This window comes from Anser anser (assembly GCF_964211835.1).
Source record: "Anser anser genome assembly, chromosome: 3".
Lineage (NCBI taxonomy): Eukaryota > Metazoa > Chordata > Aves > Anseriformes > Anatidae > Anser > Anser anser.
This window is the reverse complement of record NC_139722.1, coordinates 17,156,588-17,176,832: the sequence shown is the minus strand read 5'-3', so window position 1 is coordinate 17,176,832 and position 20,245 is coordinate 17,156,588. Positions and strand designations below refer to the sequence as shown.

At 39.2% G+C, this 20,245-nt stretch overlaps 1 protein-coding gene across 4 annotated transcripts in view; it reads right to left on the bottom strand.

Moving 5' to 3' along the window:
* The window catches only part of LOC310896234 (uncharacterized protein), a 193,822-nt gene that overhangs the window by 146,539 nt on the left and 27,038 nt on the right, over nucleotides 1-20,245 (bottom strand). Inside the window, exon 5 of one of the 4 annotated variants that reach the window (XM_083828275.1) lies at nucleotides 13,527-19,912. The exons of the other annotated variants lie outside the window; for them this stretch is intronic. Within the exon in view, the coding sequence (XP_083684401.1) occupies nucleotides 19,823-19,912 (90 nt within the window). The 3' untranslated portion in view covers nucleotides 13,527-19,822. Of the gene's footprint in view, nucleotides 1-13,526; nucleotides 19,913-20,245 lie in introns of those variants that run through there. 4 annotated transcript variants of the gene reach the window in all.

Genomic DNA, 20,245 nt, shown 5'->3' with positions numbered 1-20,245 from the left:
TTTTCCTTCCCCAATATGTAGTCAAGTTACAGTGAGTCCCTTGGGGACAGAAGAGACCAGAAAGCCAGGTTGATTTGTTAGGCCCCAAGGCTTGGCCTCAGGCACAAGTATGTACAGTCTGCAAGCTTCATTCTCATCCTCAGTGCATACGTAATCTCTCCATTATTGTTAATGGAAATGATGCAAGTCCATTGAAAGACCAGATATTTCTTTCCTTCTTACTCTATTAAAGAATGCTGTAAATACAGAGGAAAATTAACAAAACAGACTAGAAAATCTCTGTCCCGTATGTGTTTTGCACAGGAAAAATCTGGGATGAGAATTACAATATGTTTTTTAACCAACGTGCTTGATGTGCACTAGCAGCAAAAGCTTCTTCCAAAACCTTGAGCAGTGACAGTGAACTGTACCAAGGTAACCACAGCAGTCAGGTCATAGTGTGGTAGATGAAGTTAATGTTGACACAGTGAAGTTGTTCAGAAGAGAGCAGAAGGAATTAATGTTGTTTACACCTCTAGCCAGTAAGTCAGCTTCATCAGTGCCCAGCTGAAATGTCTCCATGCTAATGTATGTAGCATGGGGAATAAACAAAAGGAGTTAGAGATGTACGCATGCCTGCAGGGCTATGAACTCATTGGCATTATGGAGACATGGTGGGATGGCTCTCATAACTAGTGTCAGCAAGGAAGGATACAGGCTTTTTAGGAAGGATCAGCAAGGGAGGTGAGGAGGGGGCATCATCCTCTGTGTCAGCCCTGGTTCTCATGGGGGACTTCAACCACCCCAATATCTGTTGGAAGGACAACACAGCAGGGCAGAGGCAATCCAAGAGGTTCCTGGAATGCATTGATGACAACTTCCTTCTCCAAGTGATAGAGGAGCAAATGAGGAGAGGTGCTATGCTGGACTTTGTTTGCACCAAGGAGAGGCTGGTAGGGAATGTGAAGCTCAAGGGAAGCCTTGCCGCAGTGATCATGAAATGGTGCAGTTTTGTATTCAAAGGGCAGTGAGGAGGGAGCACAGCCAGCTCACTACCCAGGACTTTGGGAGAGCAGACTTTGCCCTCTTCAGGGATGTGCTTGGTAGAGTACCATGGGACAAAGCTCTGGAGGGAAGAGGGGCCCAAGAAAGCAGGGATCACCTCCTTCAAACTCAGGAGTGATGCATCCTAACAAAGAGGAAGTCAGGTAAAAATAAGCCAAACTCAAACAGAAAAAGAAGGCCTAGTGGAAGCAAGGACAGCCTGGGAGTGATACAGAGACATTGTCCAAGCAGTTAGGGATCAGATTAGGAAAGTCAAAGCCTTTTTAGCATTAAATTTGACCATGGACATCAAGGGCAGTAAGGGTTCTATAGGTACATCAGTGATAAAAGGAAGACTAGGGAAATTGGGGACGCTCTCTGGAAGGAAATGGGGGGCCTGGTCACCCAGGATATGGAGAAGGCTGAGGTACTTAATGACTATTTTGCCTCATTCTTCATCGACAAGAGCTCCAGCCACATGGTCCAGGACAAGAAGGCAAAGGCAGGGACTGGAAGGATGATGAACTGCAGAATGTAGGAGAAGGTCAGGTTTGAGACCACCTGAGGAACCTAAAGGTGCACAAGTCCATGAGACCTGATGAGATGCATCTGCAGGTCCTTAGGGAACTGCAGATGAAGTTTCTAAGCCACTATCCATCATATTTGAGATGGATGGCAGTCCAGTGAAGTTCCTATTGACTGGAAGATGGGAAACATATTTCTCATTTTTACGAAGGGAAAAAAGGAAGACCCAGGGAACTACAGACCAGTCAGTCTCACCTCTGTGCCTGGCAAGATTGTGGAACAGATCCTCCTGGAAACTATGCTAAGGCACATGGAAAATAAGGAGGTGATTGCTGACAGCCAACATGGCTTCACTAAGGGTAGATCATACCTGACAACTCTGGTGGCCTTCTATGCTGGTGTTAAAGCATTGGTGGATAGAGGAAGAACAACAGACATCACCTACCTGGACTCCTGCAAAGCATTTGACACTGTCTTGCATGAAATCCTTGTCTCTAAAATGGAGAGACATGGATTTGAAGGATGGACCACTCGGTGGGTAAGGAATTGGCTGGGTGGTTGCACTCAAAGAGTTGCAGTCAACAGCTCAATGTCCAGGTGGAGATCAGTAACAAGTGGTGTTCCTTAGGGGTCAATATTGGGACAGGGGCTGTTTAATATCTTTGTCAGTGACATTTAGAGTGGGATCTAGTGCCCCTTCAACAAGTTTGCCAATGACACCAAGCTGTGTGGTGCAGTTGACGCACTGGAAGGAAGGGATGCCATCCAGAGTAATCTGGAAAGACTTGAGAGGTGGGCCTATGCAAACCCCATGAGGGTCAACAACTCCAAGTGCAATGTCCTGCATCTGGGCCAGGGCAATCCCAAGCACAAATAAAGGCTGAAAGGAGAATGGATTGAAAGCTGCCCGGAGGAAAAGGACCTGGGAGGTCTTGGTTGACAAGAAGCTCAACATGAGTCGGCAATGTGTGCTTCCAGCCCAGAAGGCCAACTGTATCCTGGGCTGCATCAAAAGCAGCATGGCCAGCAGGGTGAGGGAGGTGATTTTCCCCCTCTACTCTGCTTTTGTGAGACCCTACCTGGAGTTTTGTGTTCAGATCTGGGGCCCCCAGCACAAAAAGGACATGGACCTATTAGCATGAGTCCAGAGGAGGACCATGAGGATGATCAAAAGGCACCTCTCCTACAAAGACAGGCTGAGGGAGTTGGGGTTGTTCAGCCTGGAGAAGAGAAGGCTCCAGGGAGACCTTATAGAGGCCTTCCAGTACATAAAGGGGGCCTGCTGGAAAGCTGGGGAGGGACTCTTTGTCAGGGGGTATGGTCATAGGACAAGGGGTAATGGATTTAAACTAAAAGAGGGTAGATTTAGATTAGATATAAGGAAGAAATTCTTTACTCTGAGGGTGGTGAGGCGCTGGCACAGGTTGCCCAGAGAAGCTGTGGATGTCCCATCCCTGGAAGTGTTTAAGGCCAGGCTGGATGGGGCTTTGAGCAACCTGGTCTAGTGAAAGGTGTCCCTGCCCGTGGCAAGGGGTTGGAATTAGATGATCTTTAAAGATCCCTTCCAGCCCAAACCATTCTATGTTTCTATGATTCTGTGATCTTGAGGGGAATCACACTGAAATAGATTCAGCTTCCTATGCTTGAGCTCCCATTGCCTGTAAAAGACATCTAGTCTTCATTCTGTATATACAGGTGAGGCTACCAAAGATAGCTTGTTTGCCATCAAAGGGGGAAGGTAAAACAAATTAATACAGGCTATCTAAAGTCACTATAAAAACCTGATCTTTTGAAATCAATGGATTCCTTTTAAACCAAATCCCTGATATTTCATTGTTTTAATGCCCATGTTCCATTTCTGTAACTTTAACAAGACACATAAGTTTATGTGTGAAACAGGAATATCAAGAGTGTTAATGGCTCAGTTCAAATCAGTCACCCACAACAGTTTGTTTTGCTTCACCTCCACATTTTAAGGTAGCCCAGTTATATACTCTCCATTCAGCCCTGCAGACTGAGGCACGAGCGAGGAAGAGTAAGATGGGCAGACTAGCAACACCAAATGCTGACTCTCCAGCCCACGTGCTGTGGGTGAAGTGAGATTATGATGGGCTGGAAACTGTGATTCCAAGGCATACCTTAGTTTGTAGTAGTTTATCCTGGAGTAAACTGGCTGTTTCTAATTCACGAGCCTGCCAAGCAGACATACCTATCTGGTTTGCATTATTGTAAGATAACTGGGACAGAAACTGACTCATCTGGTGAGTTACTAAAGGTGGCACAAACAAGGGCCGATCTGGATGGCAGCTCCTCTGAATTGAGTACTACAGGCTTGGATCAACACATACACATACACATTTACTGCTAGTAATGAAAGGGAGGGGGGGGGGAGGAAGCCTGTGGTTTGACCAAAAGATGGATTTGTCTGAAGAATCTCATTCCATTGGAAATAGGATTCAGTCACTTTACTAGTTCTTGTCTACAGAAAAAAAAATATATATATATATATATATTCTAATATTACTGTCTCTTTATTTCACTGACAGGGTTTAAATAATTTAAGAATGCATGCAGAACCAATGAGGGCAGACAGACAGGGAATATTTGTATGCAAATGACCCTAAACTTTGTGGCTCCATGAGTTTCATCAATACCTAACAAAGTACTGCAGAATAAAAGTCCAGCATATTATGGCTACTACTCCTTAGAGACAAGCTACGAAAGTTATTTTTTAGCCTCTTAATGGTTCAGGAAGAAATATATTTACCATGAGAGAGGGCAACTGTACATGGTTTTAAGATTATTATTGTTATTGTTGTTGCTATTGATATTTTTATTATTTATATTTTGTACCCAAAGTGAACTGCCCATCACATTTGGCAGTTTAGGCCACATTTGGGCTAAACCTCACCAGTTAGAAAAACCTTCTTCTTTTGTATATTCAGAACAAGTTTCATGAGAAGTATCTCCGAAACATCTGCCTTCATTATAATTATATTTCTATTTCAGCTGCACCAAGCTATTTACAGATGAGCCTGTTCATAAAGAGCTTTATAATTAAGCAAACAGAAATATCTTTTTATAGGATGCAGATCTAGGGGTGATAATCACACACAAAATACACAGCAACAGTTGCAAATAGAGTGTTCAATGCTAGTTATACAGTTAGTGATGTGCTCAATAAAGCCTGACATGTCTTTGTTCCTAAATGTAAGAAAATATGGTCTTTGCTACACAACAATGTAAACTGCCTTTTTCATGTACAAAAAGTCCATATATTTCAGGGGGTATTGCCTGAAAGCCAGCATGAAAACAAGCCCAAATTTCTCCAATGTAACACGATTACCAAGCTCTTGGGTGGATAAAGGAGCTGACAGCATATTTATGAATTTCAGAAGTGTGACCTATCTTCTCCACAGATGGACACCGAAAGACAGAGAAGCAAAACGAGCACGTATTGGAAAAAAAAAAAAAGACAACCTATTATAAAGCAAAATTACTGTCTAAGGTCTTTTCACGGCATATGTGCACCAGAAATCCATCCTCATCTCTTCTTAAGAACATCTTTGTCACTTACTTCTTCAAGATTGCAAACTTGCTCTTTTGCAGCACTTTCTTAGATTTTTATAACCAATTGTAGCCCAACAAGTGGGTTTGTAAACTGAACTGCTGTTATACACCATATGAAACCCAAGTCTGAGCAACATGCCAAAGAAAACCACACAAAGATTAAATTAAACTATATATGACACCTCATATTTCAAAAACAAGATTTTGTTTATGGGAATTTCTATGTTGTTTTTTTTTTCCTTCTTCACATTTAAATCATCCAAAATAGATGTCTGAAAGAAGACAGCAGAGAGCAGGCCCCTATATATAACCTAAAAAAAGCTATAAACAGAAGGAGTGAAGTGAGTAGAATAACATCTTTGCTAAGATCTTTGCTAAAATCATGTGGAATCACTTTAGTCTATTCCAGGTAAACCAAATAGTCTAATTTGGCTTAGAATTTGCTATTAATTTATGTTCTTTTTATATCCTTGGACAGATAAAGATATTATTGTAAAATATTCCTAGAAGGATTTGAAAGGGAACTATGTAGTAGATTTCAGTATTTGTCAATATCCTTTTCATGTAAGTTCTTACAAATGTTAATCACACTCTCTACTTCAGGATGTTTTTACACATTCAACATGCATGTGTTGCTTTTCTGGAGGACCTTTCCTTTGTCCCTAGACTATACAGAGTGCCTCTGGAGGCAAAGCTACAGATCAGCAATGTATTTACTCTTCCATTCAACTGCACCACCTCTAGAGTGATTTCTTCATTGCTATATCATGTATTTCAGAAAACGTTAAGTAGTTCTTATAACCATGTTAGACAAATATGAGTCTTAAACTCAGTGATGAGAATTACAAAAGTGTTCTAATGCCTGATGTGTACTACTATTTAACTTGAAACTGTCTCACAGTAAACATCCAAAAATTGCTTCGTTACTTTCCTTAAAACCAAAGATTTGATGGCTGGGTAAACTGTGGCGTTCCCTTATATTCCCCATCATGCCAATCAGTATTTCATTCTAACTTCTCTGAGCTTCTCTGTCATTTCTCTGAGCTTCTCTGTCTTTACCTTATTACTTATTACCTCATTAACCTTATATTTCAATTGCAAGCTCTTGGAGACAAAGATCATCTTCCTGTTCTGTTAATGTAATGAAGCATAATGGAGCCAAGAATTGGCACTATTAGGTGCCACAATGATTCAAATAATAAACAAAGAGTATTGTTTTTCTATTATGTTTTTATACAGTAAAAGCAAGCATGTCCTTTCAGTATCAAATGCTTTCTGGTTAAATTACAGGGGAAGGAGAAAAAAGTATCAGTGAGTATATCACACAATCTCCTGTATCACACAATCTCCTGATGACCAAAATGATTGATTCCTGAATGCTGGCTGGGTGCATGACACCTATTTAAGATGCAGGAATGTGCAAAAATTGGCAGCCCTGAAATCTCAAGTCTCACACACACAAAACAGAAAGCACCATTGCTTTCTGTTCCAGGTTCATTCGAATTGTGGCTTCCTAGCATCATTGTCCCTGTCAGACAGACCCAAATTGAACTGATATTTCTAAAATTAGAGCTGCATTTCATTAACTTTTTAGTCTGCCGCTTGTGAGACTAAGAACATGGTCTACACTTTGTGTGATATTCCCAACTCAATAAAGTGTGGAAAAAAGAAATGCTAAAGAAGAAATTCAAATTGAACTTATTGAAGGTTTCCATCATCTCTCTCCCTCCCCCAGTATGAAGTTGGAAGCAATGTAAATGCAGCACATCTGATTCTTGAAGTCTTTACTCCCAGAGGTTCTGGTTCTGGGATAAGCCCTGACTTTCTGGCTCACTCCCAGCCTGCTATCAACTCACATTACTGCACTGCTCCAGACCAAAATACAATTCCACAAAGGAATGTTAAAAGTTAGAATTGGAGGAATTATAATGGAGCAGCTTTCTATCAATCTCTTTTGATTGTGGCTGACAGCTGAATTTACATAACTTCTGGTGAGCATCAGTTACTGGTGACTACTGGATAGTGTTTCCAGTTAAAAAAGTAATACAGATAAGAGTGTGCACGTCGGGTAGCCTAAAGATTCCATCATAACCACAAAGCTAAAAATGAAGACCTGTGTACAGTATTAAGACTGAAATGCTGGTAAAGCATGTAAGAGACACAGTGCTGATACTGTTAGTGCTGTCCCAGGGCCAGCAGCATGGCAGGGGGTTTTACGTATTGTCTTGACACTCACGTGTCAAATCTTCTGCTCTGTGTTGTCCTTATGATGTGGTCAGAGCCTTATAGAACTCTCCGATACACTCCAGCATGGTCTGGATGAAAGAATAATTTGTAGTAGAAGAATATACAGCCTCTTAACAAGGGTTGTGATGTGTTCTGTGTGGGATATGTTTCATCAGCATATTCATAGCATGCGCCTCTGACAGATCCAAGTTTGATTCTCAAGGTGTGAAAGTGTCAAGCTATCATCAAGTCCCATTTTTCCATACATCAACTTTCTCATGTTTATCAGGAGAGGAGAGACATAAAGCTCCTCAGAATGGGTATCTCCAACTGTGACTGTAAAAAGAAGGATGAGTAGCTGCCTGTATCAGCCTTCTTCTTAGTCAAACAAGAGGTTTTCACTTCCATCTTTGTGCAAGAAGAGCCTGGCAATGTAACATTGCTCCTGATTTCCTGTTGTTAGTATCAGAAGGAAAGGGGTCCAGTTTTCTCCATATTTCCTGGAATGATAGGAAAGCCTTACAGCAGGAAAAACAGAATGGAAGGAATTATGTTGGATAATTCACACTGTTAACAGGCTATTATGTACATTATTAGTATTGCTTGTGATATCTCCAATAACTGAACTGCGAGAATAACAGCAGTATTGCAAAAATAATATTTTTGTATTGTATCTATCTCATGGAATGCTTTGAAGATGGTTTTTAAACTATCCTCACCAGAGAAAAATTAGCTAATTAAGGTTTCTGCAGCAGACTTGGAGAAGGTGAGAAGTAGGGAGAGTCAGAATGTGAGAATGAAAGATAGCCAAGTCAAAATAACTCTTAAAACCAAATTTGGCTTATGAGCTGTCAAAATTGTATTGCCATTGGCTAAGAAAAAAAAATGTGAGTTATCTGAATATGTTGCTCTTGACTAACTGTAAGGAAATGTAATTAAACAAGCAAAAGAGGGGGAGGAAGGAAAGGGCAGAAAACCTGTCACCCTGAAAGGGAAAGATGAGCTCAGAGGGAAAGCCCATCAGGCCCCCTTACTACCTTTAAATCAAGATCTTGGGAAGGTCTAGCTTTGAAAGACAACAATCAGATCATGAGGTGAACAGCTGAGACACAACTTAAGATGAGGGAGACTAAACAAATAAGAGCAAACCTTATTATGCATGTATTCTACAACTGAACTGATGTTTTATTTACTTTTTATAAATGTCTTTCCAACTTTTTACTTAAGAGCTTAACCTATTGCCTGACTAGAATAAACTTGTATTCCTTTCATTCTTATGCATGTTTGGTTTAATAGGCAAGTCCACGTGAAACCAGAAAATAGGATAAATAATAAATGATCACTGCAGGCAATACTCATTTAAGTTGAGGCAGCCACAGGATAGGTGAGTACAGGAGGAGACAAGGGGGTGATGCCCCACTGTTCCAAGAACAGCCACTTTTGCCATTGCCTAACATACTTGGTTAGACAGTGAGTGTTCCAAGATCACTGTCAATCCTGTCACTGGTACCTTTGCTGTTACATCAGGATATACTTACTCACAAAGTTAGCAGTGCTAGAGCATAAGCATGAACAAGGGAACTAAAAGTCCTTTGACTCTGCCTGCCAACTGCTAGGGCAATCATTGGTGTGGTTTCAGCAAAAGCCAGCTAACACTCCCCAGGCAGTGCCTGGGCATAATTTGGGAGCTAGCATGGGCCAGAGACAATTCCCAGTGAGTGCTATGCATGTAGCCATGCTATTTGGGAGGTAAGAGAATTTAAATATGGAGATGGTTAAGTGGTGCCAGCTGGACTCAGGGTCAGAAAAAACAAGCCTTGGCACTGCTTTGCTTAGTAGTTTGTATGAACTCATCTGTCATCCTGTACCCACTTGCTGTCTCTTTTCCCATATTTCAGTTCTAACTTCTTTGTGCAGAAGAACATCTTTTTGTTCTTCCCTTGTACATTAACTACCAGCACAAAGATGTTCTAGCACCCATCACAGACTTCAAAGTGCTAAATTAACAGAATAAATAAATAATTAAGCAACACCTGGGCAGAATTTTAGCTAGCAGTCAGAAGCCAGATCAACCATGACTAAGCCCCTCAATTATCCATTATACCTCCAATGAAACTTATTTGCCTGCTACTCAACCTCCTCCATGACTTATTCTGAAGTACTTACAGGTAAGCTTGGAGCAGCATCAGCCTCCCTGTTATTTTGTAAAAAGAAGCAAAGAATGCTCCCATGCTCCCCAGGTTGGCTCATTGGCTGAAATGTCACTTCACCCCTGACATTTGGAGTTCCAGGCTTTTGGGACCAACCATGCAGTAATCAGACTGCAGGTTTTGATCTATACATCTGCTCATATGCAACCCAACTCCCTCCCATGACCACCTCAGCTCTATTTTCTGGCATAATTTCTGGCAGTGCCATAGCAGGACAGTCCTATGTAACGCTTGTTCCATCCCATGGACAGAAATCTGGAGACACGGTTCATTTCCCCCATGGCCCCCATATTCCCCCATAGATTCAACCCCCAGTGAACCCTACACATGAATGACTCATGAGTCGAGCAGCCAGAACCCCACTGACATCAAGACAGAGCAAGCTGTAAGCTTAACAGACAAGGAAGAAGTTCCATAAAGCTGGACAAAATAGCTTTCCTGGACTGTATTAGCCAGTATCCTTTGTGAAAGAATTGATTTATAACAGCTGCATCTGTACTGGAGAAAATAAAATCCTGTTTTATCTATATATATTTGTTTTAAAAGAGCAGAAGGCTATTCAAAGCCGAGTCAATAGTGGCATTACTGGAACTCATTTGGAATGGACAATGTTTGGCCTATTGTGTTAAATTCCTGAGGGTTTGCCTATTTTTGTATCATATTACAGCTTTATTAGGTACAACTGTTTTTACATTGCATTTTTGTGATTAATGATGCTAAAAGGATTTTGGCATTTCAAATGTTGTACACAAACCTAATGGGCAAAATCTTCTGTAAACTTCTTCTAAGCTCTTGGCAAACTTTCCTCGGGAGCAAATATTAACTCCAGATAGTGTTTATTAGCTTTTATAAAATAATCACTGTAATAGTGGCATGTAATTGCTGGAGGTAAAAGCACATCCAGGCCAAGAATTAATCAAGTTTGAGCTCCTTAATAGAAACAGGTCAGGAACAATTTATTTCTTGCCCAGCTTGTATTTAAAGTAATATAATTTTCTTCTGATTTTGTGTCATATTCCAAGAGTGATTTCATACACAACATTCCCTGAACAAACTGTGTTTTTAACTAGAGACAGGTCTGAACTGCAAAGTTCAAGACCCACTTTATACTCTGACAAAGTATGGAGGCTTTGGGGCTTTAAGCTTTAATTTGCACATTACTTGGGATAGAACAAGCAAAACATTCAGATCTGAATCCAACCCCACTGCCTTTTTAACCCGCTGACCAAAGTTTGAATGTGTCTGTACACAGGGTTTTATTTGAGGATGTCCTGTCAACATCAGACAAATGGGAAACAAATATTCTTCTTCAAAGAGATCAGACTCAGTATGCCAAACTCATTAAGCTTTTACTTGCAGTCAGTCATATGTTACAATTGATCCAATATTAAGAAAAAAAAAAAAAACCAGCAGGGAGAATACAGCCCTGACTTCTTGTATATGGCACCTTCCACGCAGTAGGCATCAAAGTCTCTTGAAATTTCCCTTTAGAAAGTCAGTAAAGCCTTCCTGTTGAACCACTGCATGCCATGTAATCCCTTGATTGTTTTGACAAGAGACATGCAAGAAATAGATAAAGCATGCCTATGTCATAAGAATAAACATATCTAAGAGAGCACCATGTGAAAAAAAAATAATAAATCAAGAAGTGGGAGTCCCAACAAAAAGGACTTAACCTGAGTTCAGTCCAGCATAAATAACACTCTATTGCCTCAAAGTTGATGATTTACCACTTACCACCAACCAGTTTTGATGTTACCTTAGGCACTTCTGAAAACCATTCTATGTGCAGTGAAGCTATTTGCTGTGAATAGCTGTTGGACATGGATTTTCTTTGAAGTTAAAGCTGTGGTGCAGGGTGTGTATCAGGAGATGTGATCTCTCAGGCATATCAAGCTGCATCGAGGCATCCTAGTACATTTTTAACACAGGAGACGAGTTCTCATTAGCGCAGCTGATATCTACAAAATCAAACATGCACAGGATGTTTCTCTAGCATTGAGGACAATAAACTTGGAATGGTCTGTGTCCATATTCATCTCTCTTGCCTTCAACAGCAAGGCAGTTGCATCTAAAATGCTTTCTGAATAAAGTGTATGGCCCATGCCAACTCCCTGTTCCTGTCTGGAAATTGTCTGGGAGAGTGCCAGTCAGAACAGGCAAATAACATGCCTGTGACCAGCCTAATAATTTGACAGTACAGATAACTGAGTTCTCATACCTGGTTTGTACACTGGAGCTGTTTAATTTTCTAGGAAACAAAGACAAAGTTTCATGTACACTATGTCACGCAGGATTTCTAAGCCTGTTTGTTCTGGGAAGCAAACCTGTCCTTCATCATGGGCCAGTCCTGTAATCTTTCATTTTTCTGTTTGTAAGGAAAGTGAGAGACACCATGGAAGTTTTAAGGCAAGAATCTCATCACCAACAAACAGCATGAACTGTTCTGCCAGGATAATCAGGAATAAAAGGCACAATATCCACATTGCAGAAATCCATCCATTTTCCACTGCTAGAATGCATATTTCTATTCAAAAAAGATCACAGAAGCTAGTCCATTCTCCTTTTATAATCTGTTGAACATTAGCCGTCAATCATATTTAATGTATATAAACACCTCTGCACGAAATCTTAGGGGATTCTAATTCAAATAAAACCATTAACTGTAAGCTTTGAAAAGCCTCTTTTTTTTTCTTTTCTTTTTTTTCTTTTTTCTTTTTTTAAATCATAAGATTTGCCTTTAGGTATATACTGATCAAATCAAAGATTATTTCAATGTTATTATTTTCCTAACCCTAACCTTCTAGTGTATACTGTGAAATCACAGTGTTGTACAGAGAAACACTGTAAATGGATAATGGCTCGCAGTTGTTATGCATTACATCATGGAAAGCAATGTTTTTCCACTTCTTGGTACTGGAGCTTCACTTTAGAAACCCATCCATTTCAGTGCCTCATGGGGCTCCCCAGTTCCACGGGTGTCATAGCCTTCTATTTACCTAAATCACTTTTGCTATCAGCTGTGGAAAAGGTAATATTAAAACTAAATATGTAAGCCTGTCCAGACTTGGACCTCATCCAGCTCCATGCAGACCCATGCAGGTGTCTCTGAATGCTGATCTCCAGGGCTCCAAGGGTATACAGAACAGAAAATCCCACACTGACCCTGTCCAAAGCATGCAGAGGCTACAGATTAGTTGATTTGCTTTGCCTCTACATCCAGTGATTACTCTGCACGATGCATCTCAAAGGACAGAATGATAAATTTTAATAATCTTTTACTTTTGATGGTAACTTTGGAGGGCTAAGCTTGGACACCTAACTTCTATTCAAAACCATATTCAAGAGCCTGATACTTACATAGGAAAAATGTGGAATAATTCCCAGGAGTTATTCTTCTTTCCGATTCATGAAAATATACATCTCTTTCTTTTTACCTAGATTTAAAATCCCAGTATAGAACTCAGTGGAGTTTCCATGGGTTAATTCAGAATCCATTGGTTCACATTTACAACTCTATTCCAGCTCAGCCAGAAGAAAAATTGTGAAGTTACAAAACCAAACTGACTTCTGTGCTGGAAATGAAATCCTAGCTGAGATGAGATGAACCTAGTTGTGAAGGAACTAGATGAACCAACATGCGAAGGAACTTCTTCACGGTGAGGGTGACGGAGCACTGGAACAGGCTGCCCAGGGAGGTTGTGGACTCTTCTTCTCTGGAGATATTCAAGGCCCGTCTGGATGCCTACCTGGGCAGCCTGCTGTAAGGAACCTGCTTTGGCAGGGGGGTTGGACTTGACGATCTCTCGAGGTCCCTTCCAACCCCTACAATTCTGTGATTCTGTGATTCTAGTTTTGGTCAGGAGCTCCACTGCAAGCAATTTTTATAGAGGCCCTATAGCTAGAATGAGGAAAGACAGCAAAACTCAGCAAGTGGTATTCACAAAAGTCCAATTCTTTTGTGTTCTGCAGGAAAAAAATAAAAAAATAAAAAAAAAATAACAGGCCTGAGAATAAACAAAAGGAGTTTTCTTCTTGCTCTTCACAAACTGGCTAGCCACAATTGCAGATTAAGTAAAGAATTTACCTTCAGGTAAGAATTCCCTCAAGAGAATTGAAAAACACAAGCAAGTGTCCCCCCTTGTAGCAGAGCAAGCAGCCATTTTGGGCATTAGGACCACAGCAAAGCTAGTAGTATGTGGCAGAGAAGTTCCATACTGAGTTCTTGCTTTGCCATATATATCATCACCCAAAGTAAAGAGCTCATAGTCATACCAAATTATAGCCCCAGAGAGAATGGATGCAACAGATTTTATTGCTATACAATTTTTATATTATGTGTACAAAAATACACTGCTCACTATACAGTCATGCAAAGCTAAAATTCCTACATAGCAAATCCATGTAATCTTGTCTTTGAGAGGACAGGACAAATATGAATCATGAATAAAACAGAGGGGAGAAGAGCAGAAAAATGGCAAAGGAGGCATTCATTAGATGAGGTATTAACTTGAACAGAGATTGTTTTTTATTCAGCAAAAATTACAGCTTTCACCCATTTCTGGTCACTTACTACATGCTTGTGGCAAAATAGCTTTTAGAAAGAAAACAGATATCTCAAAATTAAAGAGTTTTCTTACTGTAACAGGCTGCACAGAAGAAAGCACAGAGGTGTAACCCAGAAATACTTAGGAAGTTTTCTTCATGTGTAAAAACATGACCCATGGAGAATTAGGAGGCCTTTTTTCAACCCAGAATCATCCCTGAGACCATTTTTTGGAAACCCTGGAACAGACCTATGCCTGCTGGTGTATGTGCCTCTGCATCTTCACTTCTGGCAATAAATTATGAAAACAAAAAGGCCTGACTCAATTTCCAGGCCCTAAGGACCAGGTGTGGACATAGTGAGGCACAGCAAGCACCTCTTGAGTGTGTTTCCAGAGGGTCATGCAAAGCAGGCTTGCACATTGATTTGCACACACACATAAAAGCCACATTTCTGGAATTAGGCCAACTCACTTCTAACTGTCAGGCAGCACTTCTGTGTGTTGCCTTTGCAACTGTGGTGTCAAATATGTCCATTTCAGATGTACAATGAAACACAGGATGAAGGTATAGCTATAATTTTATTATCACTCATTCAGAAGCATATTGTTTGGTGAGTGTGACACTTACTCCAGCAGGAAAATACTGTTTATAAAATATTTTTTCTACATATGTATTATCTACATAGCACTGAGCATTTTATGGATGACTAAGAATCAAAATCCTTCCCATAAAAGGTCTTTAATATAAATAGAAATTGCAAACTCATTATAAGTAAAATGATGTAAGAAGTAAGGCAGTAAGCAAAATAGTAATAATAATAATAAGTGTAGCACACAGCTCTTCAGGTCTGGCACTTTTTAGAGAAAGATTAAACTCAAGATTTCCTGAAGAAAATAATCCAACCTATTAAAGCCACAATAGGAAAGCCTTTTGGAATATGACGCTTTTCTCAGTCATGTTCTTTTGGGGTCTATTTTCATCTACTTTTTGCAGAGTTTTCAGCCTGTGACTGAACTGAAAACAGCCAATCTCTCTTTCTGGTTCATGTATATTAGCTCAGTGCTGTTAGGTTTGTTACTCCAAAACAGCAGGGAGCTGGGATTTTTTAAAGGTTTCCACAGAAATTAAGAGGAGAGGGATATAATACCTTCAACTCAAAATTTATTTCTTTTAATTCATTTTATATGCACTTGGGGCCTAAATAACTCAGGAGTAATTACTGAAAAGTAGCCTATTGTGTGACTTGCACCCCTTTGTGAACAACTATTGCCTTAACTCCAGATGCAGAGTATTTCGTAACATGACTACACACCATATTCCCTTTGTGGAGCCTACAGACAAGTAGTGGATCCATTTTTCACTTGCGTGGCAGAATAGCTAACCATATGTGTACAGTTGTATGTGCACACAAAGGCCAGCAATCAATTACTACTACTAGAAGTTCATACAAATCAGGAGACAGATGTAATGCCTCCAAATTTTCTCCCTACGTATTAATGCCCCATAAACCAAATCCTGTAAAAGATTAAAGTTACTCCTGACAACGCAACATGGTCCTTAATATTTGACTAATAAGCCCCAACCTCTGAAAATGTGGTCTGAAGTAACAATAACAATGACAAGCAAGACATTTTAAGCATTCATTCAAGTTGCTGTCTCTGTCCAAATTATAACCAGTCATAGTGTATCTTGAAAACTTTAATACACAAGTTCATTTGAACCATTTACTTTGTATAGAGCAAGCAAGACAACTCACACACACAAAAAGAATCCATCAGCTGTACAACATACAGTCATATCATTATTTCAGGTCTCCGGGGCCTGTGTGAAATACAAATGAATGTGTAAGGTGTTATCAGTATGAAAGGAGAAAAATGAAGAAAATCTGGAGCCAGCTAGCCACATTTCACTGGGCTAGATAACTACATCTTTCCTCTCCTCATTTTTCCTCTCTATTACAAGCATCTGGGAAAAAATGAAAAAGGTGTGTGGGGAGAGGACTTATGTCTGAAACTTTTTTTTTTCTTCAGTAAGCTGGAAATCTCAGGATCATTAATGGCTGAGAGATTTTTTCTCCCTCACTCCAAAGAAAAAGGGCAGATTTGGGGTTTTCTTTTCCTCCTTAGCCCAAAGATTTTTATTTTTTCATACAAAGACTAACACTTCTTTTGCTTAGACATTTTCTTTGAACAAAAAGCATTACTTGTTTTGGCATTAGATTTTAGAGAAAAGCATTAAACTGGTAACTATTCTTGTGATGTTTTAAGTTTAGATTTGCCATGTACTCATTAAGAAAATGTAATTCTGAATCTACACAACATTATGTAATGTAAATGGACATACATCTGGCTGAACACACATATATAGAATCATAGAATCATTAAGGTTGGAAAAGACCTTCAAAATCATCCCCCTACCGCCAATATCACCCACTAAACCATGTCCCCAAGCACCACGTCCAACCTTTCTTTGAATACCCCCAGGGACGGTGACTCCACCACCTCCCTGGGAAACCCGTTCCAATGCCAATGTACTGTAATGTAGGTTTGGAATGAAATTTTCTTTATGGGTACATTCAAATACACACAAGACATTAGTATTACAAAACCTACCACTCAAAGAATAGCAAACGACTGAATTAATGTTGTCTTTTAAGCCTTAATTCATCCCCCTTTAGGAATATATATCATGAGGTGATACAGGATGAATCATGGCATATCTGTAGCACCTCCTATTGTTGCACAAGACCTTGACTCATTCTTCACTTTCTCTTTGCTTTCTTCACTCAATATGTGAAGATAATGTAGTACAAATTCCTTATGGGCTTTTTGTCCAGCCTGTCACCAGAGCAACTGAATTATTCCCAAACTTAGATGCATATATCTCTGCCTGATACCTCTAGGACATTATCAACTTTTTTTTTTTTAAATATGTTAGGAATAAATTAAAAATTAAAGTTAAAATTTTCAGTTTAGAAGTGTTTGCCAACTGAAGATCCTAGTTTGAGACATCTAGAACCAGATGTCTCAGAATAACTGATGTTTTTAAGATCTTCATGTATCTTAAAACACAGCAACAATTGGCATTGGTTGTATGTTAGCAGTCAGCATTCCTGTAAATCTGTAACAGCATCCTATGTTAAGCTCCCTGTAAGCAAGGAAGGCACAGTTTGTGGTCAAGAGTAAGATTTAAATAATGTTTGCCTAGTCACAAAAGAACTCTGTCGAGAACTGCCGTCACAGAGAAAATTTGTACCAGAAACAGAAAACTGTTCTTCCCCTTCCTTCAGCTCCCCAGCTCATTCTCTGTGCACAGTCATAGAGACAAGGGCCTTATGCTCTTTACCGAAACAGAATGCTCTTTACCCAAACACCCTTCATGCAAGCGCACTTTCTGTCCGATGCACTGAATAAAAGTGACTCTGAAGCAAAAATGAAATATATATACATATTTACATACTTGTTTAAATAAAAAGCAGAGGTGAGAGTATTTTTAAAATGAAATATACAAATAGTCTGTAATTAAAAATGATCATGTCGTATCAATTATGGGGAAAAAAAATCCACTGGGAAAGAGGCATGTTTTAACTCTAAACATATTGTCTATAATATCCTGTGTATTTTAGCACTGTAGAATCAAATTTATCTTTGCAACTTTGTAAGGAACAGTCATTTAGTTTCTAGCAAGCACTGCTACAGACTGTTATAGTTAATGTATGCAAAGAGACAGAATTAAAACTAGGTAGATAACCTTAAAAATGGTGTTTTCATCCTTTTCAGTCCTTCTATTTATGATGCTAAAGTTCTTCCTCTCTCCCGTCCCATAGATAAAACTGCAACCAATAACACTATTGTAAGTATATATACTGTTTGCCAATGTGTTCTTTGGCAAGTCCACAGCACCATTTCTTTTTCTTCATTTGATCCAAACAGGTAACCCAGCACAAAGGTAAGTAATTATCCTCCGTATAAATATTATACACATTTTGCAAGAGCAAGGTTTTCAGAGCAAAGGAGTGTATAGTTTCAGCAAGTCACATTTTCAGAGGAAAATATCCTGTCTCTCTGTCCATCTATTCAACCCTCCATTCTTGCAGTCTTCTACCCTTGGTTCCTTCAGTGGTGCACACCACTGACAGCATTGGAGCCAGGGCTCCATTTCTCCTCCCAGCTACTCTTCTGGGGAAATGAAAGGTAGCTGCATACACCTGCCCTTTCGTATGTTCCCATGTGCTGAATTTAATATCCATTTAGAGATAAGACATATATCCCTTGCTGATGAGTATGTTCCAAATCCCCTTGGAGTGCGTATGTCTGCATTACTATGTTTCAGTTTGAGAAGAAAGGCTACCAGTCTCTCCCTGTGATGCTGATATTTCCTTTTACTGAACAATAGTACCTTTAGGGCTTTGTAGCTCAGTTCCTAGTAACTATTAAAAAAAAAAAAAAAAAAAAAGACTGGGAATATTCTGAAAAATTAAGGGCTGAAGGGCTCAATGGAATATAGGTACTGTACATCTCTTCTTCCAGAATTCTTTGTCTAACACCAAAGCCTGTTTGGCAGCAAACAACTTTGTCTGAAACTTCAGGAGAACAGAGAAACATAAAGAAAATGCCACTTTTAATCCTAAAAGTCCCTCTAACAAAGTAGCATATTTTACGTATTTCTTCTCAAGACTGAACATTTGCTCAAACACAGAAAAGTAACTTGGCACGCTATATAGAATAGCACCACCTACTGATTTTCTGCAAGCACCATGTGCTACTCCAGCACAGGTATTAAAATATTAAAATTACATGAGACAGAAGCACCTCAAAATATTTAAACAGTGATGCTAATATATATTCAAATATTGTACATCTTAAATTATTTGTAAATGGTTTCAAAAATATTCTTAGAATAATGTGTTCTTTCAGTGATTCATGAACAATATCACAGGACATGAAGAATTTTTTGCAACAGAACTGAAAGCATTGGAAACAATTTTTTGCATTACTAAGATATTTGTAAATGCTTAACCATTTTAAGGGAAGGTGATTTTTTTGTCTACTTGAAAATATACCATTTTTGTTCCAAATAATCCCTCAGACCAAAAAGACTGATTTCATTGAAAAATTTATATAGTTAAGGGAAATCTGGCCTGCTTCTGATCAAAGAAGTATTTGCAATTATGTGTGTTCTGTGAATGTAACAAATACTAAGACTGTACATAAAACAAAGTTCCCAGGTTGCCAAATATTGTCAGAAGTACAGAAACAAACAAAAAACAACAATAACAACAACAACAAAATGCTTTCTGAGTATGTCACAACCACAAATATTGAGATACCTTAGCTATTCCTTGAGGGTTTTTTTGTTGCTGTTTTTTCTATATGCAGAATGCTATAAGTAAGCATATTAGTAAGCAACTTCTACTCAATACAGGACTAATTCTGAGTATATCCTTACGAATATAAGTAATTCAGATGCTCCAAAACTTGTTCATGTATAAAATATGTACAATTTAAACGTCAAAAAAAAAATATGTCCTCAAAGAACTTGAAGATTAGAGAGGATCTAAGTTCTTGTCCTCCCCTGCTAAATTCAATGAAAAACATTAATTAATTGAACAATGTCCCAAAAATGCACATATGTATATGTGTACATGTGTGTATACATATACGTACCTATGGATATATATTTTTTTTCCATATGCATGTGTATATAAGTGCAGATTGACCTTAGAGGAAAGCAGGTCCTTTTAAAATGGTATGATGATAGTTACACAATGGCCTTCTTTGTTTCTCCAGAGTTATGAATATGTCAACTTCCTAAAAACACAAAAAATAATTAAGATGATCCTTTAAAAATCAAAAAAAAAAAGGAAAGAAAAAAAAATACAGAAGTGCCTAAACCCTGATCCTCCTTAATGGCAATTCTAAACCTCATCAAAGATAAATCAATCTGCAACAGTGGCAGGCAGCTACTTAAGGCCAGCGGATGGGGCCAGAGCCATGGTAAGTGCAGGACTGTAGCTGTCACATTGCCAGTCACTGCATTTCCATGCTCAGGACTGCACCATTTCTTGTGAGCAAGACTGCCATCAGTTTGACTCTTCATCTCTTTATCACCATTTGACATCTTCTTGTACATAGTTCTCAATT